The sequence below is a fragment of the Oryctolagus cuniculus genome, chromosome 10 (genome assembly GCF_051225735.1).
Source record: "Oryctolagus cuniculus isolate XC-2025 breed Fujian yellow rabbit chromosome 10, ASM5122573v1, whole genome shotgun sequence".
NCBI classification, from domain to species: domain Eukaryota; kingdom Metazoa; phylum Chordata; class Mammalia; order Lagomorpha; family Leporidae; genus Oryctolagus; species Oryctolagus cuniculus.
Genome location: NC_142876.1, coordinates 63,442,414 through 63,470,329, shown reverse-complemented (window position 1 = coordinate 63,470,329; position 27,916 = coordinate 63,442,414). Strand labels below are relative to the sequence as shown.

Here is a 27,916-nt window from a genome sequence, read left to right as displayed (position 1 = left end):
TCTTTCCATATTTTTTATTTGATTCCCCACCCCTCCCTCTGCCCTGGATCTGTCCTTCTCATTTGCTTGTGTGTCATATTGTGTGTATGTATATAAGTGTGTGGTGCTTTTGAACTTAACTGAGAATTTTGAAAGCAGTGAGCAGGAGGTAGTCACAGAAAACTTGTGAAATACAATCTGCTGGAAAACAGAGTAGATGTGAGAAGAAGCCTGGGAGAGCTAAACACACACATGACATTTATTTTTGTAGAAATAAAATATTCCTGAGAAATCATTCATTCTTGCCATTTCATTTTTGGGTTTTGTCATTTTTTAAGTTTCTCTTTAGAAGCTTCCAAAATGATCTGTGAATGTAAGAAAGTTCTTAACAACATTTTACAAGCCAATTCATAAAGATTTTGAAACAATTTCATGTCCATATGAAAAAAGCATGAATCCCAGTGTAGAAGAGGACTGAACATGCTGTGGTACCTACACACAGTGCAGTACAGTGCAGCTGTGGAAAGGAATGCAGTTGAGAAGAACCGACGCTGAGTGACATTGCAAATGCATGTGTGCTAATAGCTATTTGAAAAAGAGCATGTATGATATGGTGCCTGTTATGTATGAAATAAAGGAAAAGAAGAGAAACATGCATATAATCATATACCTTTGCAAAAAAGAAACTTCAGAAGAGTAACACAGTGAAGATGGTTTCATACAAAAGGAGGCATGAGGAGCCACAAGAGATGTATCTTTGAATACCTATCAGTATAGTTTTAAGTTTGGGCAGCATATTCATAGTCCACATACTATAAAATAAAAATCATCATTAAGAATTGAGAATAAATAGAAACAAATGAACTCAACTTTATTTCAAATAAATACCATAACTGCATTGAAAACAGAAGAAAAAATGAACCCAAATGGTGTTTGAACACAGCTTTTAACTGTATACCATGTTCTTGGATGACAACAAGGGAAGGAAAATTGCAGACAAATCTTGAACTCTTTTTAACAAATTTTTTGGTAGTATGGGTAAAACTGTTCTGAAACTATAAGAGAATATAGTATAGGATTTAGTAAATACGTAAGCATGTTGACTTTGTCAGAAGAAAAATGCAGAAATGCATGGAAGATGTAGAGTATGCCTTATGGGGATGGATTAGAATTAGATGTATCTGCATCTACAGTTAACTCTCATAATACAACTCATTGAGAACAGCAATTGTCATTCTATGAGTCTGCTGTGTGGACTGCTTTCCATGTTGGGACATTCTCTCCTTTTTAATTCTGTCTATTATAAATACCTGACACTTGATCCTATTTATATGGTCACTTTAACACTTAATCCTATCTATATGTTCATTTTAACACTTAATATGATCACTTTAAAACTTAAGATGACATTTTTATCAACCAGCTTAATGGAATTTGGGGTCCCATTACAAGTTTTTAAACTGTAACCTTAGAAGTTAGTGTTATAGCCGGCACCGTGACTCAATAGGCTAATCCTCTGCCTTGCAGTGCCGGCACTCCAGGTTCTAGTCCCGGTCGGGGCGCCGGATTCTGTACAGGTTGCCCCTCTTCCAGGCCAGCTCTCTGCTATGGCCCGGGAGTGCAGTGGAGGATGGCCCAAGTCCTTGGGCCCTGCACCCGCATGGGAGACCAGGAAAAGCACCTGGCTCCTGCCTTCGGATCAGCGCGATGCACTGGCCGCAGCACACCGGCCGCAGTGCACCGGCCACGGTGGCCATTGGAGGGTGAACCAACGGCAAAAGGAAGACTTTTCTCTCTGTCTCTCTCTCACTGTCCACTCTGCCTCTTAAAAATAAAAAAAGAAGTTAGTGTTGTGAATGTATGCAGAGCTATACAGCTTTACAGTTACAAAATTCCTCCCCCCTCTCTTATTCCCACTTTTATTTTTTACTGAAATCCATCCTCAATTGACTTTATATACATAGGATTAACTCTATGTTAAATAATGAGTTCAACAAATAGTAAAAAGTGAAAACAAATGAAAAATAAAAAAATAAAACCCAAACTGTTCCTCAACAGTCAAGACAAGGGCAGCTCAGGTCAGCCCTTCTCAAAGTGTCAATTTCACTTCTGTAGATTTTGTTTTAGGTGCTCTATTTGTTCCCGCTGTGCAGCGGAAACATATGATATCTGTCCCTTTGAGACTGACTTACTTCACTAAGTATGATTTCCAGATTCATCCATTTTGTTTGAGATAACCAGATTACATTTTTTTTTTTACTTCTGAATAGTATTCCATAGTGTACATGTCCCATAATTTATTTATCCAGTCTTCGGTTGACAGGCATTTATGTTGCTTCCATGTCTTAACTATTGTGAATTGAGCTGCAATAAACATGGGGGGGTGCAGATAACTCTTTTATGTGCTGAATTCATTATCCTTGGGTAAATTCCCAGGAATGGAATGGCTGGGTCAAATGGTAAGTCTATATTTAGTTTTTTTTTTTCTTTTTCTTTCTTTTTTTTTTTTTTTAACAGGCAGAGTGGACAGTGAGAGAGAGACAGAGAGAAAGGTCTTCCTTTGCCGTTGGTTCACCCTCCAATGGCTGCTGTGGCCGGCGCACCGAGCTGATCCGATGGCAGGAGCCAGGAGCCAGGTGCTTCTCCTGGTCTCCCATGGGGTGCAGGGCCCAAGCACCTGGGCCATCCTCCACTGCACTCCCTGGCTACAGCAGAGAGCTGGCCTGGAAGAGGGACAACCGGGACAGAATCCGGCGCCCCGACCGGGACTAGAACCCGGTGTGCCGGCGCCGCTAGGCGGAGGATTAGCCTAGTGAGCCGCGGCGCCGGCCCTATTTAGGTTTCTGAGGTATCTGCATACTGTCCTCCAAAGTGGCTTTGCAAGACTACAATCCCATTAACAGTGAATTAAGGTACCTTTTTCTCCATGTCCTCGCCAGCATTTGTTGTTTGCTGATTTCTGTATGAAAGCCATTGTAACTGGTTGAGGTGAAACTTCATTGTGGTTTAGATTTGCATTTCCCTGGTGAATAATGATCCTGAATATTTTTTTCCTGTGTTTTTTGGCCATTTGGATTTTCTCTTTTGAGAAAATGTCTATGTAAGTCCTTTACCCATCTCTTAACTGGGTTGTTTGTTTTGTTGTTGTGGAATTTCTTGATCTCTTTGTATATTCTGGTTATTAATCCTTTATCAGTTGCATAGTTTGAATATTCTGTGGGTTGCCCCTTCACGTTCCTGAGTGTTCCTTTAGTAGTGCAGAAACAATTTGATGTAATCCCATTTGTTAATTTTGGCTTTAACTGCCTGTGCCTCTGGGGTCTTTTCCAAGAACTCTGCTTGTGCCAATGTCTTGCAGGGTTTCCCGAATGTTCTCTATTACTTTGATGGTGTCATGTCGTAGGTTTAGATCTTTATTCCATTTTCAGTGGGTTTTTGTGTAAGGTGTAAGGTAGGTGTCTTGCTTCATACTTCTGCATGTGGAATCCAGTTTTCCCAGCACCATTTGTTGAAGAGACTGTCCTTGCCACAGAGATTGGTTTTGGCTCCTTGGTCAAATCTAAGTTGGATATAGATGCTTGGATTGATTTCTGGCAATTCTATTCTATTCCATTGGTCTATGCATCTGTTTTTGTACCAATGCCAGGCTATTTTGATTATAACTGCATTACAGTATCTTAAAAATTTGGTATTGTGATGCCTCTGGTTTTGTTTTTGTTGTATAAGCTTGCTTTAGCTATCTGAGGTCTCCTGTGTTTCCACATATACTTCAGAATCATTTTTTCTATATCTGGGAATGTCTTTGGTATTTTGATTGGTATCACATTGAATCTGTAAATTGCTTTGGGAGGAATGGACGTTTTGATGATACTGATCCTAGTAATCCATGAACATGGAAGATTATTCCATTTTTTAAATCTTCTTCTATTTCTTCCTTCAGTGTTTTGTAATTCTGTTTGTTATGGAAGGTCTTCATTTCACCTTAATATTCTGGGTTGGCAGTTCTTTTAAGACTGGAATATATATCGCCAGTCTCTCCTAGCCTGTAGGGTTTCTGATGAGAAGTCCACTGTGAGTCTAATTGGAGAACCTCTGAAAGTAACCTGGCATTTCTTTCATGCACATATTAGAATCGTTTAGGTTTTACTATGGTGAGTTTGATTACAGTGTTTTGTGGTGAAGATCTTTTCTGGTCATGTCTATTAGGAGTTCTATGTTCTTCCTGCACTTGATGTTTCTTTCTTTCTCCAAATAGGGAATTTTTTTGTTATTATTTCACTAAAAGGGTCTTCTAATCTTTTCTTTCTTTCCATGTGTTCAAGAACTTATAGAACCCATATGTTGTGTTGTTTAATAGTATCCTGTAGATTTCCAACAGTGTTTTTGAGTTTCCTAATTTCCTCTTCTTGTTCTTGGTTTGACTGTATAATTTCCTGTTTTATCTTCTGGGTTGGATATTCTTTCTTCTGCTTCACTGATTCTGTTGAGGCTTTTCACTGCATTTTTAATTTGTTATATTGAATTCTTCATTTCATTCTGATTTCTCTTTAAGATCTCAATTTTGTTGGAGAAATTTTCTTTCATATGTACAGAATTCAGTAGCTCATGCATATGCTTGTGATTACTTATGTGTAATCTTATGATCAATGTTTTTAATTCCATTTCTGGCATGTCTTCAATCTCATCATCTTCACAATCTAGTTTTGAAGTGTTGTGTTCTTTTGGGAGTGTCATGTTATCGTCCTTATTCTTGTTTCTTGAATTGATGCATTTTTTATTTGTCATTTGTGGAGATAATTGTTGGTTTCTTTCTTTTTTTTTTTTTTTTTGTCCATTGTGGTGGTTTTATCTCTGTATTATGTCTTATTTTATTTTATTTTATTTTTTTGACAGGCAGAGTGGAGAGTGAGAGAGAGACACAGAGAGAAAGGTTCACCCTCCAATGGCCGTTGGTTCACCCTCCAATGGCCGCTGAGGTCGGTGTGCTGTGGCCGGTGCACCGCGCTGATCCCAAGGCAGGGGCCAGGTGCTTCTCCTGGTCTCCCATGCGGGTGCAGGGCCCAAGCACTTGGGCCATCCTCCACTGCACTCCCGGGCCACAGCAGAGAGCTGGCCTGGAAGAGGAGCAACTGGGACAGAATCCGGCGCCCCGACCGGGTCTAGAACCTGGTGTGCCAGCGCCGCAGGCAGAGGGTTAGCCTATTGAACCACGGCTCTGGCCTCTGTATTATGTCTTTGTATATATGTGGAGTGTCTGCCTTCAGGGAGTGTGTATATACATATATATGGGGGGAGGGGTTTGTGGTGGGTGTGGTCAGGAAGCTCTGTTCAGTTCTCCAGGGTGAATGTCATGTCTGAGGTGACACAGCCAGGTTTGGCTTGGTAAGTCAATCTCTCTCTCTCCCTCTCTCCCTCTCTCCCTCTCTCCCTCTCTCCCCCTCTCCCCCTCTCCCCCTCTCCCTCTTTCCCCCTCTCCCTCTTTCCCCCTCTCCCCCTCTTTCCCCCTCTCTCCCTCTTTCCCCCTCTCCCCCTCTTTCCCCCTCTCCCCCTCTTTCCCCCTCTCTCCCTCTTTCCCCCTCTCCCCCTTTCCCCCTCTCCCCCTCTCCCTCTCTCTTTCTCTTTCTTCTCTTTCTCTGTATCAGAGGGTGATTTATTCTGCTCAGCTGAGCTCCTCTCCTTAAAGGAGACCACTCCTCAAAGGAGTGCTAGCTCCAATGGGTGTAATATTAGTCCACTCAGTCCCAAGGACCACACAGAGGATCTATGCTGTCTTCAAAGTAAGCTCAAATTCCCCGGCAATGCCCCTTACCAGATAACCAGGAAGCCCTGAAAGTGTGGAGTCTCCCATAGTTACTGCCCAAAGTCCCAGCCACACACAGTCCTCCTTCCCAACCTCAGTTTCTTTTTCTTTCACTCTCGCTCTTTTTTTTTTTTTTTTTTTTTTTCCAGTTCTGGCACACAAGCCTCCCAAGTCATGAGCACTTAGCCCCCTGTTAATTCTTCCCATCAGAGTCAGGAGTTTCCACTTGGCTGATTGCTGGGTGAGACTATAAGCTGGCGCAGCTGTTACATATGTCCAAAATGACACCTGCTCTATCGGCTTATTACAGGACACCGTTTTAAGGTGATGGGGGAGGGAGAGAAATGTGTCTCTCCTTTTTTTTTCCCCTCCAGTTTTGTAGGTACACTATCCCCCATGGGGCTTCAAGCCAGGTTCCCTCTATGCTCTTCCTGCAGCTTTATTTCCTGTGGCTTGGGCTGCTGCAGTCTGGTCCCACCTCACTCTTCCATGCTGGTGTGTAAGCTCTTGGCTGCTGGAATCCTGAGCCACGGGTGTCCATGCCCTCCATGTAGGTCTACTGTGTCCCTCTGATTTGTGTAGAATTTCCTCTGCCATTTTCTCCCTAACTCTTCCCTGAGACTGCACTCTCTCCACTTTTTTAAAGCTGTCCTCTCCTAGAGCAGAGCAGTATGCTCCCTCCCTACTTGGCCATCTTGGAACCTCCCCCATAATTTCTTTATCCAGTCTTCAGTTGACAGTCATTTGGGCTGATTCCATATCTTAGCTATTGTGACAAAATTTTTAAAAAGAAATTAGTATCATAAAAGACAAACACATGCAATGAAAGTATTTAGACTGTGGGTGACTAGGAGGACTTGTCAGCCCCATATAATTTCAGACCCCAGATTGGCTCTTGTTCTGTTGTGAGGCAGGGGTGAGGGAAAGGGAAATGTTGGGAAAATATGCAAAACTGGAATATGAATGGGTAATTAGTTAAATGAATCATATAGATGTTAAATTTGAAGACATTGGTAACTGAGCTGTGATTATGTTAGAGAACGTTCCATCCTTAGGAAAAGACATTTAATACTTAGGGATAAAGGACCCTCAAATGATTCATAGAAACATATATCCAATCTGTATAAGAGGTTTTCAGAAAGTTAATGGAAAATGGGTTTAATGGCCAGACTGCCTGGATTTCAATATTTTTTGCACCGAAAGCAACTTATGTATTAATTTCATATTCTATTAACTTTTGAAATCTCTTCATACAGCTGTGTGTGTCCACAGATGTATGAGAGAGAGAGAGAACAAACAATAAAGCCAATGAGGTGCACTGTTCACAGTCAGTGCATCTGGGGAAAGGCTGTGCAAGAGTCCCATGCACTATTTTGTTCCTGCAACTTTCTTTAAGCTTGAGATTATTTCCAAATGAAAAGATTATTAAAAAGAATACATTTGAAACTAAAAATAGGCATTCTGATGTTAAGCAACATTAAATAGTAAGACAATTACTGGCTAAAACCCAACTCCAGATCTAATAGAACTAGATTCTAGTCATCATTTTCCATTAGGATAAGTTTATTTGCAATTAAGAACAAATAGACTGGTAATGCTGAATTTGCTAAAAGCAGCTGCTTCAAACTAATTTAGAAAAGTTGTGGTATATGATACCAATATTAAAGAATGGAATAATGAATGGGAACAAATTAGAAAATCCATTGTGAAGAAAATTTATTTACAATACCAATAAACATTAAAAGTTACCCAGAAAGAAATATAACCAACCGTTTTGGATATCTGTGTGAAAAAAAGCACACATCTTTGTCAAATAAACAAATATGATTAGATTGAATGGAGAGAGAACAAACTTCCGTATTAGCAAAATCAATGTGGTACAAATTGATTTGTAGATAAAAAGATTCATTGTAAGCAAATAAGACTATATGTGATAGGCATATAAGTAAAAAAAAAATGAAAGGTCCAGAAATAAAATGTCACATGTGTAGGAACCAGATATGAAAAGGTGATTTTGCAAATCAACTCTAGTATGGACAATTCAAACAGAGTTCCTTGGATAATTTGTTTTCCAAATGAAAAAAAAAAAAAAAAGGCCCCCACCTCACACCACAGAACAGTCCATTCCAGTTACACTGTAGATTTAAATATAAAGAACACAACTTCAACAATTTTAAAAAATAAAAGGAGAGGGGCCGGTGCCGTGGCTCACTTGGTTAATCCTCCACCTATGGTGCCGGCATCCCATATGGGCGCTGGGTTCTAGTCCTGGCTGCTCCTCTTCCAGTCCAGCTCTCTGCGATGGCCCGGGAGGGCAGTGGAAGATGGCCCATGTGCTTGGGCCCCACAGCCGCATGGGAGACCAGGAAGAAACACCTGACTCCTGGCTTCGGATTGGCATAGCTCTGGCAGTAGCGGCCATTTGGGGAGTAAACCAACAGAAGGAAGACCTTTCTTTCTGTCTCTCTCTCTCACTGTCTATAACTCTATCTGTCAAATAAAAAAAATAAAAGGAGAATATATGTATAGCATCAAGGTTATGAAGGATTTCATAGGCTGGATGTGCAGACTATACAAGAAAAATGTAGTATGTCTTACTCTATCAAAGTGAAAATTTTCTCTACAAAAAAGTCACTCTAAACAAAGTGAAGATCCAAGTCACAAATTGACATTAATCAACAGAGATTGGTTATCCAGAGGATGGGAAGGAAAAATGGGCAAAAAGAGTAGATTGAAAGTCCACAAGGCATAAAACTTCACAGAAAAACTGTTTCGAAGCATATTAAAATGGTCACACCAACTTTGAGGGCCATTGTATATGAAAGTGACTTTCTGTCTTTTATGTTACTGAGCTTCCAAACTATACAAAAATTCTTTTTAATTTTCAAATTTTATTTCATTTTTTGGCAAGCTATAATCATACATAGTTACCCAGTGATGACTAAAACAAGAATAAGGTAGAATTACGGAACCAAGCTGATTAACATATCAAATATCTTAAAAACTTGTCATTTATTTCTCCTAACTGCAACTTCATACTCTTTGACCAAAGTCTTTCCGTTCTCCCATCACTCAGCTTCTTATAATGACCATTCTACCTTTTGCTTCCATGAGTTTTAGATTCTGCATATAAGTGACACCAAATGTTTAATTTAAAATATATAAATGTTTAATATGGAAATCTCAATGGCTAAAATATATCATGAACTTTCATAGGATCAGTCCTTTCCAGAATATGAAAATGGTTTTCAAATTGGAATGAGATTAGAAGGCGTTGATCCCCGACATCCGTCTGTATTCTGTGTGCTTTCTGTAGCTGAGGTAAGAGATGGAGGAATTGTCTTGGGCTAATTGCATAGTGACAGAAGCAGGGTTTTCTCATAAAAGAATTGAGTACTTAATGTCATAAATAAGTGATAGTGCATTGTGGACTTATTTTAGTCAGCGATGGTTGAAAATACGCTTCTTAATGAATTTTTATCTTTGTCTGAAGATAAATTTTCTAATAAGTCCTTCATCACTGGTACTTACTTTGACTTGGCAAATAGTTTTTACCTGAAGCTGATAACAGTATCTGAATCCACACAGTTTTGTTTCACCTGTTAACAGAGATGTACTTACTTGTGTTGTAGCTGAACTAATGAGAAAGTGTATGATTACTATTCATGCATGTAAATTATTTATATGAATACAAACATTTTATGAAAATAGTATAGAGTGAGGAGCCAATGATAAAACTGATGGCTCATAAAATGTAATACATATGATTTATCATTATGTTTATATATATTATTTTCATTAGATTGATAAAGGATACTATATTTCTGATGGTATTAAACATAGAGTCACATCCATTTACTTTACTGATTGATTATAGCTATTAAACTTGTGCTGCCTATCTAGAGGGTGTAATTCTTAGACCATTTTGTTATTTCCATTATTGAGTATGCCAGATCCATATATTATGGTTGAAGCAAACGCTACCCAGACTGGTTTCTCTCATTGCTTTTGCTTTTGCTGTTTTGAGATGTGAATCTAAGGCAGACAGCAGGAGGTAGGGTTTGTGAGCAAAATATTTGATAAGTATTGAATTAATAAGCAGTCAGTTAGTGAATATGTAAATGGCCTTCAGATTTCTAAATCAAGTAAAAAGATAATATTTTTTGCAGAAGGCTGTAGATTCTTGAAAACTTACTTTCACCATTTCATTTTGATTAGATGCCATTTATAAATTTGTTTTCTAGTGAAAACAAGAGGATAGAAGGAATGTCTCCTACATGTTCATGGTACTGCCAAAATATATGAATATTTTGTGTCTACTTCAAATTTACAGCATTTAATGAATGATTACAAACTTTCCACTTTGCAGGTGTGTGGTTACCGTCTAAGACTTCATTTTGACGGTTATTTAAGCTGCTATGATTTTTGGACCAATGCTGGTTCCCCTGACATCCACCCAGTGGGGTGGTGTGAAAAGACCAAACATGAACTTCACATCCCTAAGGGTAAGCCAGGATGCATTTACCAGCTGGAAAGAGAGCTGGTGGTTATTTTAGCTTTGTTTTAACAACATTTCATGGAATATTAACAGGAGAGCCTGGTGTGAATTGATTTACAAAAGAAAAGCTTGAGCCACAAAAGCAGTAAGGCCACAGTGATAACCATCCTTAGAGATGATTGTCTTTAAAAGAAAAGCATCAAGACTGTTTAGATTTGATATTCTGGTAGGGTACTAGGGAAGAAATAGAATATTACGAGTGCATTTATTTTACATAAACTTTATTAAGACTTACAAGGTGAGAAAATATGATCAGATCATGGTTGAAATGAAATATCCCGCTTAGTCAATGGCCTGGCATGGAGAGGACACTAGATTCACTGTCAATCATTTGTTTCAAAGTTTAGAATCATGTTGAATATGGCTCGAGGAAAAAGACTTCACTGTCTATCTCTTTTGAGTGGGAATTAAAAATTTCATCTTTGTTATACCCTGCAGAAACCTGGACTGGGTAGACATGACCAAAATCTTTTGTATTTGGTGTGTGCCAAGTGAGAGGATGTGGTCAGGGAGGTGGTGATGGGTCTCTCTCTTTGCCTAACAAACTTCTGTGAATGGCCTCCTTTTGGGAGCTAGCCAATTTCATGACCATTGCAACTTCTAGAGTTAGAATATAGTTGTTTTTTTTGTAATTAATTCAAGCTGTCCCTTGGAGTCTGCCCCTCGTGGGCTGATTGCAAACTGCCTCAAGGTTGCTGGGTTTCACTGGAGCTGGAGATAGGCTCTTCTACCCAGTGGGTGCTGTGGAGCCCTTTCTGTGCACAGGCACTGGGGCTAAAACTGCAAATGAAGCAAGCAGCCTCCATCTGCATGCAGTTTTCCTTCTAGAAGAGGGAGAATAGGGGCAGGGCACTCTTCAGAAAGCAGGATGGAGAGGACTCTGAGGGTGCAAGCCTCCCTATCCCCAGAGACTTGGATGGAAAGAGAAAGGGAACAGGTTGGCTCTCTAGGTAAGCATGTAGTTGAGGAGAAGCCAGAGTGAGTGCCTTGGGTTGGGGGTCAGGGGACTCAGGGAGACAGCGGAGAAGCAAGATAGAAAGTGGGTGAGGAGGTAAGAGGTGTCCCCATGCCCTGGAAGGCTGGCCAGGGGTTTGGCTTTCTGTGCACAGTGTGACACTCAGCCAGAAGCTATTTATTGAGACTGTATTATTTGGGTCAGTGCTGGGTTGAGCCACTTCAGGGAAGATGAATGGGAGGATGAGTCATCTTTTAGTGGGAAACTTGCTAAGAGAAGGAACAGAAAGCTTGGAGAAACCCAGTGGCCTTTCTATTGGGAAGGGTGCCTGTAATCTCCCAAGGTGTCTCACGTCCTGGATTGCAGCACCATCGGGGCCTCTGATACTGGTTTCCAGGACACAGCTTTTTTGGGAGTGGGGGCAGTCTCATCTCATCTTATCCTTTGCCCTTCTGGAAAAGCTTCATGGGAGTTGAGACTCTAATAATCAAGCCACCAGGGTGCCGACCCTACAGCTCAGTGAACTTGGAAAATTTGTAGACAAGAAAGTACATAATGGGAAACCACCCTTTATACTTCTGAATTCAATACATTTTAAAAATTGTTATAATTATTGTAAATTTGTGGTCTGCTAAGGACATCATTGTATGGCAGAAGACTGAATAATAATAATATATTTAATATGTATATGGTTACATCTAGTGGGTATTTTGAGTAATCTGCACTTTTTTTAGGTTATAGAAAAGATAAATTTGTTTGGATGGATTACTTGAAAGCCTGCAAATTGCAAAATGCTCCCAAGAAATTATTCAGAAACAGAAGTTCTGTAAGTATTTTCTTCTTCAGTATAAATCACATTTCCCCCTGAGCTTAAGTACTTAAAATTCACTTCATATTTATGTTGTATTTTAATCCTTTAAGAAATTATGGGAACTCTGAAAACTTCCTATGACTTTTCTCATTTAATTTGTCACAATTTCCTAAGGGTGTATTTTTTTTCTCTCTCTCTAAAAGTGCAATTAAATACTTCAATTAGATGGGTAAAGTTGAAAACTATATATTTAAAGCCTACTAAAAATTAAGATTTTTTTTCAAACATTTGTTTCTCTGCTTGCAGTCAGTGAGTTGGTCATTTAGACTTAGTTTTGCAAGCGATAGATAACCCAGATAGACTTCGAGTTACCAGCACAGATCTACCAGGGAACTTCAGAAAGTTCATGGAAAATTCATACTAACTTTGATTTTTCACAAACTTTTTGAAGGCTTCCTGTACTTAAGTGTAATGCAGACAAAACTAATATTTCATATGGATTCAAGGGGGTTATGAGGATTGGGGTGCAGCTGTTCCTTTGCTATTTGTGTTCACAGCAACCGAATGTACCTACAACAGAGAATAAGTTACAACCTTCTCTCTTCTTCGCTGGTTCAGCCGAGAGGCTGGCACACTGCGGAGAGAGCAGGGCAGGACAGCAGCCTGGGGTCAGGAGTCAGCTGTGCCACCTGCAGGCCATATCACTGTGCTGGTCCCTCAGTGACTCTCTCCAAACTTCACTTTGCTCATCTCGAAACGAATGTTGTACAAGTATTGTATGTGTTTCATAGAACGATACCAAGGGAAGGGTACCATTGAAATGTGAACCTGCTTTAAAAATAGAATGTGCTAAAGGGAAATAACAGTCAGGGTTCAGTGTGGATAGCAAAGAAGTGGAAAAAAATCTTTGTCTATTGTCCAGATAACTGTGTACAGTGCACACTCCCTAAATTCTAGGACTCATTAGTTACAGCTATACTGAGTGGGACTTTGAAATTGTGATGGTGGTGTAAATCATAATTCATATATTGTATACTAAAAGAGTAAAGATAATTGAAGAAGGCATTTATATTTAAACTATAATTTTATTCATGGATTAGTACATATGCTCCTTAAATATTGAGGAAGCCACTATTTTCAGTTCAGGTAAATAATATTTTTGACACATAAAGAGCCCATCTTTACCACTTTTTTCAAATCGTGGTATTTGGAAACTAATCAAAAACCTTTCAAAGCATATACAATCCTTTGATATTACTGTATTCAGTAAATATAGTATCTTAAAATTTATACATATTGCTGCAAGAACAGAAGAGGGGTAAAATGAAGGTGACAAAGGGAAGAAAATCTCTCTGCACAACAGAAGAGAAAAGCCCAACGGAAAGTGAGATTCCCAGATGCTTGCTGTGAGTGCAATCTAAGAGACAACTGCTGGGTGGTTTACAGGAGTGGGCAGGCCTTCTTCCCGAGGGTCAGTTCTGATGCCCCATGGACATTGCTGATGCTAAACACCATGCAAGTTTTGATGCTGGCTCAGTTCTGTTTGGTGTTTTCTTTCCATGCCTCTTCCCCTTCTGGTGCCTTGTTAGAATGGGCTAACATCTAAAGAATTTCAAGTTGGAATGAAGCTGGAGGCCATCGACAGGAAGAACCCGTCCTTGGTGTGTGTGGCGACCATAGCAGACATTGTTGAAGATCGCTTACTAGTGCATTTTGACAATTGGGATGATAGTTATGATTACTGGTGAGGCACCAATGTGTGTCTTATATCTGTGTGTTCCTATGTTTGTTGTTATGAGCTTACATTCCTTCTGGTACCGTCACTGCTCTTGCTTTTATTATAGTGATAAACAGTAATTTAGTGGATGACTTTTTGCTACTTTCTCTTCCATATGAATTATTGAATTAAAGAGCACAAGATACTTTTTCTCCATTCTATGAAAAGTTACCTAATGAGGTCTCACCTGAAATAATATGACCAGTTCATGGTACTTCACTGTATTTTGTCTAGTTTATAAGAGAAGCATTTCTGGGAAGAGGAAGTTAAGAGCCTACAGTATTTTCTCTTTCTTTTTTGTCAGAAAAATGTTGAACTCAGCCTGTCACATTTTTAAAAGGAAATATTCCAGGAGAAGGGGAGTGAATTATTTGAAAGCCTGTGGGGAGCAGAGAAAATGTATGCTACGATGCCATTAAACTAACATTGCATGAGTTAAAAGGGTTTTCTGGATGGAAACCTGAAATATGGGAGAGGTCATGGCAAAAATAATTTTTGTCGTGTTTCTTCATAGCATGTCCTGAATAATGGACAAGTCCCTGCCTCAGGCTCTGATTCTTCAGGTGCATGGTGGGGCCCCTGTTTTCTCCTGTATACTTAAAAGCAAAGCACAGCATAATTATCTCACATGTCTGAGGTAGAATATTCTAGGCTCTTTGAAAAGAGCAGGAGGGGGAAAGTGTAGTCACCTGGAATCTGATTGGACTACCCCATTAACATTTTCTCTGCTGCTAGCAGAGGAAGTTTATGAAATGTACACTCTGAGGAAATCACTAGCCATTTAGGTACTTGTCAACAACCCCTCCTTGGTTTTTTAACTTTTAAATTTCAAGAGAGTTATGTAAAAGAAAATTTTGATTACTCAATCTATAAATACAGTACTAAAAATTACTTCTTATTCTCTCTAGCTATGAAGTACTATTTTCCATATTATCTCTTGATATCCAGAATGCCTTCTATTTTTGGATTCTTTCTCTGGCAGTGAGTGGTATGTGATCTAAAGTACAGTCCTATTTCTGCAGGTGTGATGTGAATAGTCCCTATGTCCAGCCAGTTGGTTGGTGTCAGGAGAATGGGAGAACTTTGATAGCACCTCAAGGTGAGTGGACTGGCCACGTTTTGTTGGATGTCATTTCTGTGAGTGGCAATGTCCATTTTTGTTTTCGTGTATGCAAATCATGTATCATGTACGATAAAAATGCAGTGCAGAATTCTGTTGACTGCCCAACATCTGAAAACTACATGTTCTTCCACGTTTGAAAACAGACAGTGTTTATGAAGATGCATTAGTCAGCTATTAAGTAAAATATGCTAAAGGTCTTTATTCTTCCAAATAAGGGTCATTGTCATGGATCACCATTTAAACTAGCTGTATCCAATAATGTATAATTTATCTTACACCTCCGTTATGACTTAATTCACTCTTTGGACCATAATACTATAAAATATACTGAACTTCACTGCTAAATGTATGACTATACAAATCTAGCAAGTGAGAATTAACTTCACATTGAGTCTCCAGATTTGCCAATCCTCTTTCAGCAAACCAATAAAATACTTAACTAAATATTTCAATAAGGATGCTTTCTAGGCTTTACTTTTCTCTTCATTGCATAAGCATTTAGAGAAATGCACAACCAAACCCCTGCTTTTTAATTAAAAAGTGAATTAGACAGTATCTGTGTAATCTTAGTTTTTTTTTTTAATTTTCATTCACTTTTTAATTTATTTGGGAGGGAGGGAAGGAAAAAGGGAGAAAGAGACAGAGAGACAGAGAGAAAGAAAGATGGATGGATGAAAATATACAAAGAGCAATCTCCTCATCAACTGGGTCACTCCCCAGATGCCCAGAATAGGCAGAGGAAGTGCCAGGACAAATCTAGGAGCCCAGAATTCAATCCAGGTCTCCACATGGGTGGCAGGGACACAGTTACTTGAGCCATCACTGCTGCCTCCCAGGGTGTGTATTAGCAGGAAGCTAGAATCTGAAGGAGAGATAAAAGACTCAAATCCAAACACTGCAATCTGTGATATAGGTGTCCTATGTGGCAGTTTAACTACTGCACCAAACACTCACACCTAATCTAAGCATTTTAAAATAAATGTCCAAGGAGAATTTTGTTTTCTTTCTATAACTAATGTACAGGAAGAAGTATAGTATCACAGATATGCTATTTTTGGATGGATCAGATTTTTAGTTTTTAATTTGAATGACTTTAGTTTTGCCACTTCTAAATCTTCTTTTCAACGGGCCATCAAAGAAGGAGGTATCTTTCTCTGAAGGGAGGAGAGAATTTCCACTTTGATTATGGCCTTGTCTAAATAAGGTCAGAATTTGTAAACTCAAGAGGTTTCCATAGCCTTGGCAGCTCATGACGAGAGCCTCAGGTGATTACTGACATCATAAATAAGAGTGTCAGTTGTTAAATCAACAACAGGAGTCACTGTACACTTACTCCCCATGTAGGATCTCTGTCCTTACTGTGTTGTACTATGAGAATTAATGGTAAAAATTGTCTTCAAACAGTACTTTATACTTTGTATGTCTGTGTGGGTGCAATCTATTGAAATTTTTACTTTAGTATATACTAAGTTGATCTTCTGTATATAAAGATAATTAAAAATGACTCTTAATGAATAATGGGATGGGGAGGGAGTAGGAGATGGGATGGTTTGCGGGTGGGAGGGTGGTTATGGGGGGGGAAACTGCTATAATCCAAAAGTTGTACTTTCGAAAATTATATTTATTAAATAAAAGTTTTCTAAAATAAAAATTCTTTTCCCTTAAATATAGGAAAATACTAAAAAAAAATCTATGAAATTCCTAAATTTGGTGACCCAGAAATCAAGAATTAAAATCAATAAAAAAGCCAAACAAAAACAAAACCAACATATTGTGAACTATACAAAAGTATCTATTTAGTCTAAAAATGTTTTGGAAAATAGATATCAATTCAGGGTCAATTTTGTGGCCTAATGTGGGAAGCCACTGCCTGCAATGCTGGTGTCCCATATGGATGCCAGTTCTAGTTCCAGCTGCTCCACTTTTGACCCAGCTACCTGCTAATACTCCTGGGGAAGCAGCGGGAGATGGGGCACTTGCCACCCATGTGGGACACCCAGTTGAAGCTTCTGTCTCCTGGCTTTGGCCTGGCGTAGCTCCACTGTTCTGGACATTTGGGGAATCAACTATTGGATAAAAGATCTTTTTCTCCTTCACGTGCCCTCTCTTTTTCTCTTTCTGTAATGCTGCCTTTCAAATAAATCAATCTTTTTTAAAAAAAAGAAATATATACATCTCAAATTCTGATATTTATATGCAGGCAGATTCATATTCATTTATTGTATTTTTCTGTAAAACTGGCTGCAGGTAGCTTGAGAATAATATTCTGTAAGATGAGGGGAAGTGTTTGATCTCAGAGTGTGTTGCCTGAGTTGGTGTGCCTGGTGACAGAGTGTTGTCTTGTCCAAACACCTCTAGCTGAATAATACCTCCATTGCTGCCACTACCTTGTTCTCATGACACTTTGCTGAGAGGCTCAGTGGTTAAATCTTCTACTTTTGTCTCTTGGTGTTGTGTGCAGTACATTAAAAATTAGATGCCCTAACTAGAGGGTTTTTATATAGCAAAGGAAACAATCAGTAAAGAGACAACCTATAGTGAAAGTGATGATGTACAAGCTATGCATATGGCAAAAGGTTAATATCCAGAATATATAAAGAACTCAACTCAGTAGCAAAAAAATAAAATTAATAATCCAATTAAAATGGGCAGTAGATCTAAACACATTTCTAAAGGAAGACATGCAAAGCTATATGAAAGAATGTTCGGTATCACTAATCATAAGGGAAATGCAAATCAAAAACACAAGGAAAAATCACTTCACTCCAGTGAGATTGGGTATTATCTTAAGGACAAACAATAAGTGTTACTGCAGATGTGGAGAAAAGAGACCCTTTGTATAAATTAGTACAGCCATTGTGGAAAACAATATGGAGATTCCTCAAAAAACTTGAAAATAAGACTACAATATGATCCAGCAATCCTACTCGTGGGTATGTATCCAAGGAAAATGAAATCCCTCTGTTGAAGAGACATCTACATCCCCATGTTTATTGCAGTACTATTCACAATAGCCAGGAAATGTAAACAAGCTGTGTCCATCCACTAATGAATAGATAAAGAAAATGTTGTATATGTGTGTACACAGTGTAATAACAGTCATTCACAAACACAGATGTTTTTTGAAACAACATGTATGGAACTAGAGGCCATGAATGTTAAGTGAAGTAAGCCAAACATGGAAATATCACATGATCTCATCCATATGTGGAATCTAAAAAACAGGTGATCTAGAAGTTAAAAATATAATGGTTGTTAACATAGGCTGGGTGAGGGGGAAGAGAAGAGGAAAGAAAGGATTTTTGGTGGGTATGAGGTTGTAGCTAAATAGGAATAAGAAGTTCTGGTTTTTTTTTTTTTTTTTTTTGACAGGCAGAGTGGACAGTGAGAGAGAGAGACAGAGAGAAAGGTCTTCCTTTGCCGTTGGTTCACCCTCCAATGGCCAGCGCGGCCTGCGTGCTGCGGCCGGCGCACTGCACTGATCCGATGGCAGGAGCCAGGAGCCAGGTGCTTTTCCTGGTCTCCCATGGGGTGCAGGGCCCAAGCACCTGGGTCATCCTCCACTGCACTCCCTGGCCACAGCAGAGAGCTGGCCTGGAAGATGGGCAACCGGGACAGAATCCGGCGCCCCAACCGGGACTAGAACGTGGTGTGCCGGCGCCGCTAGGTGGAGGATTAGCCTAGTGAGCCACGGCGCCGGCCCAGTTCTGGGGTTCTTTTGCACAATAGTATTCAGGTAGATAATGTTAATTCCTTGAATATTTCCCTATTTTAAAATACCTAGACTCTTTCTCATCCTGCAAAGTGATGGGTAAAAAAGCTGTAGCTCTAAAGCCAGACACTAAGAAATCTCCAGCCAAAAATGCAGATAATGCCAGTGGCAGAGTTAAAAAAAAAGCCTCAAGGATAAAAAGCCCAAGAAAAGGAAGCCCCACTGCAGCCAAAGCCCTGTCCTTGTGAGAGGGATTGGCAGATTACTCCCAGTCAGCTATATATTCCAGGAAAGTCCTGTACAAGAGGAAATATGTGGCTCCCAAATCCAGGATTGAAAAGAAGAAGGTTCTTGCTACTGTCACAAAACTAGTTGATGGTGACAAGAATGGTGGCACCAGGATGTTTATGCTTCACAAAATGACCCAATACTATCCCAATGAAGATGTCCCTAGAAAACTGTTGAACCATGGCAAAAATCACTTTAGTCAGCAGTGAGGAAACTGTGGGCCAGCATTGCCACTTGGGCCATTCTCATCATCTTCACTGGGTACCACAGAAGCGAAAGCATGGTTTTCCTGAAGCAACTGAGCAGTTGTTTGCTGCTTGTGACTGGACCTCTTTCCCTTAATTGGATTCCTCTGAATAGAACACACCAAAAATTTGTCATTGCCACCTTCATGAAAATTAACATCAGCAATGTGAAAATCCCAGAGCATCTCACGGATGCTTATTTCAAGAAGAAGAACCTGTGGAGGCCCAGACACCAGGAAAGTGAAGTCTTCAACACAGAGAAAGAGAAATATGAGATAACAGAGTAGCACCAGATTAATCAGAAAGCTGTGGATTCACAAATAATGCCAAAAAGCCAACTGTTCCTCATTTCCAGTGCTACCTGCGATTTGTTTTTGCTGTAACGAATGGAATTTACCCTCACAAATTGGTGGTCTGAATTTCTTAGGAGAATCTCATTAAATAACTAAAAACGCCTAAAAGAGAAAAAAACCTAGAAGAAAGGATTTGGGACATTTTTGCTATAAAGAAATGTTAAATGCTTGAAAGGATAAATATGTTTACCTTGATTGTACATTACACAATGTATACATGTCATGAAATATCACATAGTACTCCATAAATATGTATAAATAAATAAACTTTGAAAATCAGATGTCTGCTCCCACTCCTGTAACCTCTAATCAGCTTTCTGACTCTATAGAGTTGCTGATTCTGAGTATTAGGTGAAAAGAGTCCCACAACATGGGACATTTAGAAACTTTGAGGGTCATCCAAGTTGTAGCATCTATCAGTAGTGTGTTCCTTTTCATGGTTGAATAGCATTGTGTTGAACCTATAGACTACAGTTTGTTGATCCATTAATCTGTTGATGGACTATTTGACTATTATGAATAATATTTCTATAAGTATTCATTTATAATTGTATGTGTGTACATATATCTTCATTTCTCTTTAGAATATATGTAGGAGTGGAATTGCTGGGTCATATGCTAATTCTATGCTTAACAGTTTGAGGAACTGATTGTTTTCTAGATTACTTGCACCACTTTACATTCCCCTCAGCAATGTGTGAGTGTTTACATGGCCTGTGAGTGTTCCATTTTTTAAATCATTGCCAATCTTTGTGATCTTCTGTATTCTTGATTAAAACTATCCTCATGCATATAAGGTGATATCTCTTTGTAGCTTTGATTTCCAATTCTTTATTGAATAATTGTGTTGAACATCTTTTCACGTGCATTTGGTCACTCGTATATTTTCTTGGGGGAAATGTTTATTCATGTTATTCATGTTTTATTATTTAAATATTACAAACATTTATTCTTTATTGTTATTGTAAGAATTTCTTATACATTCTGGATATTAAACTCTTATCAGGTAGATGATTTACCAATGTTTTCCCTCCATTCCATTTTCACATTTTTGAAAATGTCCTTTGATATACAATGATTTTAAAAATTCATTTTATTGAGGGGGCGGAGCCAAGATGGCAGAATAGTGAGGGCGCGCACCCATAGTCTGGGAAAAGATAGTTGAATAAAAGTGGAGTTACTGTAGCCTCAGGAAAAGGCTCAGGAAAAAATTTCAGAGGAAACTCTTCCGGATCTAGTGGATGTGACACAGAGGACCTACCGGGAGAGCAAGGTTGCCCACCGCGTGGAAACCGAGCCGCAGGAGCCGAGCCGCCACAGAAGCCGAGCCGTAGAGTCTGCGCGCCAGCACTGGAAGGGGAGGTGAGACAAAAACCCCGGTAACCCTAGACATTGGCAGGGAAAGGCAGAAAGAGCCTACAGGGAATGAGGCCTGAAGCCCCACTGGGGAAAGTTCACCAGGCTGACTGGAGGAGAGAAAAAAAAACGAATAAATAAGGGGAACCAGCACGGACATTAGCCTCTCTCTCCACTCACCTTACAAAGCTGAGCAAGACAAAGAGCAGGTGCCATTTTACATATGTAAAGCGGTGCCCGCCATTAGCCAAGCAGAAAAACCTGACTCTGGTGGGGAGAAATAACAGGAGGTTAAGACCTAGTGAAAGTGTGGAGCTAACGAACTGAGACTGTGAAAATCGGGGGGGGGGGGGACGAGAGAACTCACCGAGTACACAAACTGGGTAACCTGGGCAACCAGGTGAGAGACTTCGAGGAAATTTGAGACCACACTGAGGGCTGCATAAACTCTGTGTGTGGTCCCAGGGGTAAGCAGATGAATACCCACAGGGGCCAGATTTCATACAACTACCCTCAATTCCACTCAGCTCTGTGGAATTACTTCCCAACTGGGTCAAAAACAAAAAAAAAAAAAAAGAGAGTGAGAGAGCGAGCGAGCAAGAGAACAGTCTGGGTGAGTCACCTTTGGCATACCCTTAACCCTGAAGAACCAAACAGAGCTCTCTGGCCACACCCATCACAGCCTCTAAGGATCCATCAAAAGCAGGCAGTCCACTTAATCTAGAGTCACAGTATAACGAGAAAAAAAACCACACCAAAGAAACCAAAGAATATCTCCAATATGCCAAACAACAAACGCAGAAACCAAGGTAACAAGAACAAGCAAGACACTATGACGCCCCCAAATGAAATAGACACCCCAATTCAAGATTATGAAGATGATGAGATAGAAGAAATGCAAGAAGCAGATCTCAAAAAATTGATAAGAACATTAAGAAGTTCTCAAGAACAAATTCTTGAACTACAGAAATCCTTAATGGAAGAGATAGAAAATCTCTCTCGCAAAAATGAAATATTAAGGAGGAATCAAAATGAAATGAAACAACTAGTAGAACATGAAACTGTGATAGTGACGAGAAATCATAATGAAATGAAGAATTCAATAGATCGATTGACAAACACATTAGAGAGCCTAAAAAACAGAATGGGTGAAGCAGAAGAGAGAATATAGGACTTAGAAGACAGAGAACAGGAAAGGATACAGTCAGACCAAAGAAAAGAAGAGGAAATTAGAAATCTAAAACATATTGTGGGGAATCTACAGGATACTATAAAAACACCCAACATTCGGGTTCTAGGAGTTCCTGAAGGCATGGAGAGGGAGAAAGGATTAGAATGCCTTTTTAGTGAGATACTAGCAGAAAATTTCCCAGGTTTGGAGAAGGACAGAGACATCCTAGTACAGGAAGCTCACAGAACCTCTAATAAACATGACCAAAAGAGATCCTCACCACGACATGTTGTAATTAAACTCACCGCAGTAAAACATAAAGAAAAGATCCTAAAATGTGCAAGAGAGAAAGGTCAGATTACTCTCAGAGGATCTCCAATCAGACTCACAGCTGACTTCTCATCAGAAACCCTATAGGCTAGGAGGGAATGGCAAGATATAGCCCAGGTACTAAGAGAGAACAACTGCCAGCCCAGAATATTATATCCTGCAAAGCTCTCATTTGTGAATAAAGGTGAAATAAAGACCTTTCACAGCAAACAGAAATTGAAAGAATTTGTCACCACTGATCCAGCCCTGCAAAAGATGCTTAAAGATGTGTTACACACAGAAACACAGAAACATGGGCATCAATATGAAAGAAGGTAAAGGAAGGAAATCTCACAGCAAAAGATCACAGGAAGTTCAAAACATATGTTAGAAAATATATTTGGCAAATGGCAGGGCAAAGTTACTACTTATCAATAGTCACATTGAATGTTAATGGCTTGAGCTGTCCAGTTAAAAGACACCAATTGGCTGATTGGGTTAAGGAACAAAACCCATCTATTTGCTGCTTACAAGAAACACATCTTTCCAACAGAGATGCATACAGACTGAAAGTGAAAGGCTGGAAAAAGATATACCATGCCAACAAAAATGAAAAAAGAACGGGTATAGCCATCTTAATATCAGACAACATAAACTTTACCACAAAAACTGTTAGGAGAGACAAAGAGGGGCACTATATAATGATTAAGGGATCAATTCAACACGAAGATATGACGATTATCAATGTATATGCACCTAATTACAGGGCACCAGTTTATTTAAAAGATTTGTTAAGGGACTTAAAGGGAGACTTAGACCCCAGTACAATAGTACTGGGGGACTTCAATACTCCACTCTCAGAAATAGACAGATCAACAGGACAGAAGATCAACAAGGATACAGTAGATTTAAATGACACTATAGCCCAAATGGATCTAACAGATATCTACAGAACTTTTCATCCTACACATAATTGCATTTATATTCTTCTCAGCAGTACATGGAAACTTCTCTAGGATTGACCACATACTAGGCCATAAAGCAAGTCTCAGCAAATTCAAAAGAATTAGTATGTCCTGAAATCTGATTTCAGGACATACTACAGGGCAGTTGTAATCAAAACAGCATGGTACTGGTACAGAAACAGATGGATGGACCAATGGAACAGAATAGAAACACCAGAAATCAATCCAAACATCTACAGCCAACTTATATTTGATCAAGGGTCCAAAACCAATCCCTGGAGTAAGGACAGTCTATTCAATAAATGGTGCTGGGAAAATTGGATTTCCACGTGCAGAATCATGAAGCAAGACCCCTACCTTTCACCCTACACAAAAATTCACTCAACATGGATTAAAGACTTAAATCTATGACCCGACACCATCAATTTATTAGAGAGCATTGGAAAAGCCCTGCAAGATATAGGTACCGGCAATGACTTATTGGAAAAGACCCCAGAAGCACAGGCAGTCAAAGCCAAAATTAACATATGGGATTGCATCAAATTGAGAAGTTTCTGTACTGCAAAAGAAACAGTCAGGAAAGTGAAGAGACAACCAACAGAATGGGAAAATATATTTGCAAACTATGCAACAGAGAAAGGGTTGATAACCAGAATCTACAAAGAAATCAAGAAACTCCACAACATCAAAAAAAAACAACCCACTTAAGAGATGGGCCAAGGACCTCAATAGACATTTTTCAAAAGAGGAAATCCAAATGGGCAACAGACACATGAAAAAATGTTCAAGATCACTAGCAATCAGGGAAATGCAAATCAAAACCACAGTGAGGTTCCACCTCACCCCAGTTAGAATGGCTCACATTCAAAAATCCACCAACAATAGATGCTAGAGAGGATGTGGAGAAAAAGGGACACTAACCCATTGTTGGTGGGAATGCAAACTGGTCAAGCCACTATGCAAGTCAGTCTGGAGATTCCTCAGAAACCTGAAGATAACCCTACCATTCAACCCAGCCATCCCACTCCTTGGAATTTGCCCAAAGGAAATTAAATTGGCAAACAAAAAAGCAGTCTGCACCCTAATGTTTATTGCAGCTCAATTCACAATAGCTAAGACCTGGAACCAACCCAAATGCCCATCAACAGTAGACTGGATAAAGAAATTATGGGACATGTACTCTATAGAATACTATCCAGCAGTCAAAAAAAACGAAACCCAGTCATTTGCAACAAGATGGAGGAATTTGGAAAACATCATGCTGAGTGAATTAAGCCAGTCCCAAAGGGACAAATATCATATGTTCTCCCTGATTGGCGACAACTAACTGAGCACCAAAAGGGAAACCTGTTGAAGTGAAATGGACACTATGAGAAACAGTGACTTGATCAGCTCTTGTCCTGACAGTTGATATACAATGTAATACTTATCCATTTTCGTATTTTTTTGTTCTAGTACCATTGGTTGAACTCTAATTAACACACAATTATTCTTAGGTGTTTAAATTTTAACTGAAAAGTGATCCCTGTTAGGAATTTGGAAAACATTATTTTGAGTGAAATAAGCCAATCCCAAAGGGACAAATACCACTTGTTCTCCTTGATAGGTGACAACTAACTGAGCACCAAAAAGGAAACCTGTTAAAGTGAAATGAACACTATGAGAAATGGTGACTTGATCAGCCCTTCCCCTGACTGTTGATGAGCAGCTTAATATGTTATCCTTCTTAGTATTTTTTTTCTTTGTTCTACTTAATACTTTTGGTTGAATACTGTAATCAATACACAATTCTTCTTAGGTGCTGAAACAACTGAAAAGTGATTGCTGTTAAGTATAAGAGTGGGAACAAGAGAGGCAAGAGATGTGCAATTCGGGACATGCTCAAGCTGACTTACCTCAAACAGTAGAGTTAGAAATATACCAGGGGATTCGAATTCAGTCCCATTGAGGTGGCATGTACCAATGCCATCTCACTAGTCCAAGTGATCAATTTCTGTTCACAATTGATCGTAATGATAGGACTAAGAACCAAAGGGATCACATAAACAAGAATAGTGTCTGCAAATACTAGCTGATAGAATAAAAAAGGGAGAGAATGGTCCAACATGGGAAGTGAGATACACAGCAAACCCATAGAATGGCAGATGTGCTAAATAGCACTCTGGCCTCATAATCAGCCCTTAAGGCATGTGGATCCGGCTGAAATGCCCATGAGAGTATTTCAGGCATGGAAAGCCAAGACACTCTGGGGGGAAAAAAAAAACCTAAATGAAAGATCTCCATGAGTGAGATCCCAGTGGAAAGAATGGGTCATCAAAGAAGGAGGTACCTTTCTCTGAAGGGAGGAGAGAACTTCCACTTTGACCATGACCTTGTCTAAAAATGATCAGAGTCAGTGAACCCAGGGGGCTTCCACAGCCTTGGCAGCTCATGACAAGAGCCTAGGGTGATTACTGAGGCCATAAACAAGAGTGTCAATTTGTTAAGTCAACAACAAGAGTCACTGTGCATTTACTCCTCATGAAGGATCTTTGTCCTTAGTGTGCTGTACATTGAGATTTAATGGTATAACTAGTACTCAAACAGTATTTTTCACTTTATGTTTCTGTGTGGGAGCAAACTGTTGAAATCTTTACTTAATGTATGCTAAACTGATCTTCTGTATATAAAGAGAATCGAAAATGAATCTTGATGTGAATGGAAGGGGAGAGGGAGTGGGAAAGGGGAGGGTTGCGGGTTGGAGGGACGTTATTGGGGGAGAAGTCTTTGTAATCAATATTCTGTACTTTGGAAATTTATATTCATTAAATAAAAGTTAAAAAAAAACCAAAAAGCTTTATTGTAGTATAATTAACATATAATACACTGGAAATATGCAAAGAATACGATAATTTTTTATTTAATTTTTATTTAGTAAATATAAATTTCCAAAGTACAGTGCATATGTCAGTAAAACCATGCCCATGATTAAGATAATGAGCATGTCCATCAACCCCCAACTGTTTTCATGCTGATTTGTAATCTCTTCCTCTCACTCCTCCCCATAGCTTCTGCCCTACTCCAGGCAAGTACGGACTGCTTTCTATCACTATAGATTAGTTTGCATTTTCTATAATTTCATATAAATTAAATAATTCTTTCTATACTCTGTTTTCAGTCTGGTTTCTTTCAGTCAAGCGTAACTATTCTGAGAGTCATCTTTGTTGTGTGTATCAATAGTTTATTGTTTTTGATTGCTGATTAGTATAGTATTCCACTGTATGGACATACCACGGTCTGTTCATTCATGCATTTGATGATGGACATTTTGAATTTCTTCCACACTTTGATATTACAAATAAAGCTGTTATAAACATCTGTGTACAAGTCTTTATATAAATATATGCTTTCTTTTCTATTGGAAAAATGCCAAGGAGTGGAATGGTTGATTTATATGGAAAGTATATGTTTAAGTTTTAAGAAACAAACTGTTATACAAAGTGGTTACAAAGTTTCACATTTCCAACAAAAAAAAAATTCAAAAGAATTAGAATCATACCATGCAGCTTCTCAGACCATAAAGGAATGAAGTTGGAAATTAGCAACGCAGGAATCCCTAGAGCATACACAAACACATGGAGTTTGAACAACGTGCCCCAGAATGAACAATGGGTCATAGAAAAAATTAAAAGAGAAATCAAAAATTTTCTGGAAGTAAATGAGGATAACAGCACAACATACCAAAACTTATGGGATAGAGCAAAAGCAGTGTTAAGGGGAAAGTTTATAGCAATAGGTGCCTACATCAAGAAATTGGAAAGGCACCAAATAGATGAGCTTTCAATTCATCTCTAGGATCTGGAAAATCTGCAGCAAACCAGACCCAAATCTAGTAGGAGAAGAGAAATAATTAAAATCAGAGAAGAAATCAAGAGAATTGAATCCAAAAAAATTACCAAAAATCAGCCAAACAAGGAGCTGGTTTTTTGAAAAAATAAACAAAATTGACACCCCATTGGCCCAACTAACTAAAAAAAGAAGAGAAAAGATCCAAATCAATAAAATCAGAGATGAAAAAGGAAACATAACAACAGACACCACAGAAATAAAAAGAATCATCAGAAATTACTACAAGGACTTGTATGCCAGCAAACAGGGAAACCTATCAGAAATGGATAGATTCCTGGACACATGCAACCTACCTAAATTGAACCAGGAAGACATCGAAAACCTAAACAGACCCATAACTGAGACAGAAATTGAAACAGTAATAAAGGCCCTCCCAACAAAGAAAAGCCCAGGACCAGATGGATTCACTGCTGAATTCTACCAGACATTTAAAGAAGAACTAACTCCAATTCTTCTCAAACTATTCAGAACAATCGAAGAAGAGGGAATCCTCCCAAATTCTTTCAATGAAGCCAGCATCACCTTAATTCCTAAGCCGGAAAAAGATGCAGCATTGAAAGAGAATTACAGACCAATATCCCTGATAAACATAGTGCACAAAACAATCAATGTGATACACCACATTA

The 27,916-nt window shown here is 39.1% G+C and overlaps 1 protein-coding gene and 1 pseudogene across 1 annotated transcript in view; both read left to right on the top strand.

The window, feature by feature from the left end:
* The window catches only part of L3MBTL4 (L3MBTL histone methyl-lysine binding protein 4), a 554,392-nt gene that overhangs the window by 203,934 nt on the left and 322,542 nt on the right, over positions 1–27,916 (top strand). The window contains exons 6-10 of the mRNA XM_089304912.1: positions 8,996–9,100; positions 10,149–10,284; positions 12,027–12,118; positions 13,693–13,847; positions 14,903–14,979. Of these exons, the coding sequence (XP_089161038.1) occupies positions 8,996–9,100; positions 10,149–10,284; positions 12,027–12,118; positions 13,693–13,847; positions 14,903–14,979 (565 nt within the window). The remainder of the gene's footprint in view (positions 1–8,995; positions 9,101–10,148; positions 10,285–12,026; positions 12,119–13,692; positions 13,848–14,902; positions 14,980–27,916) is intronic.
* Positions 18,517–19,778, top strand: LOC149123793 (large ribosomal subunit protein eL6 pseudogene; annotated as a pseudogene).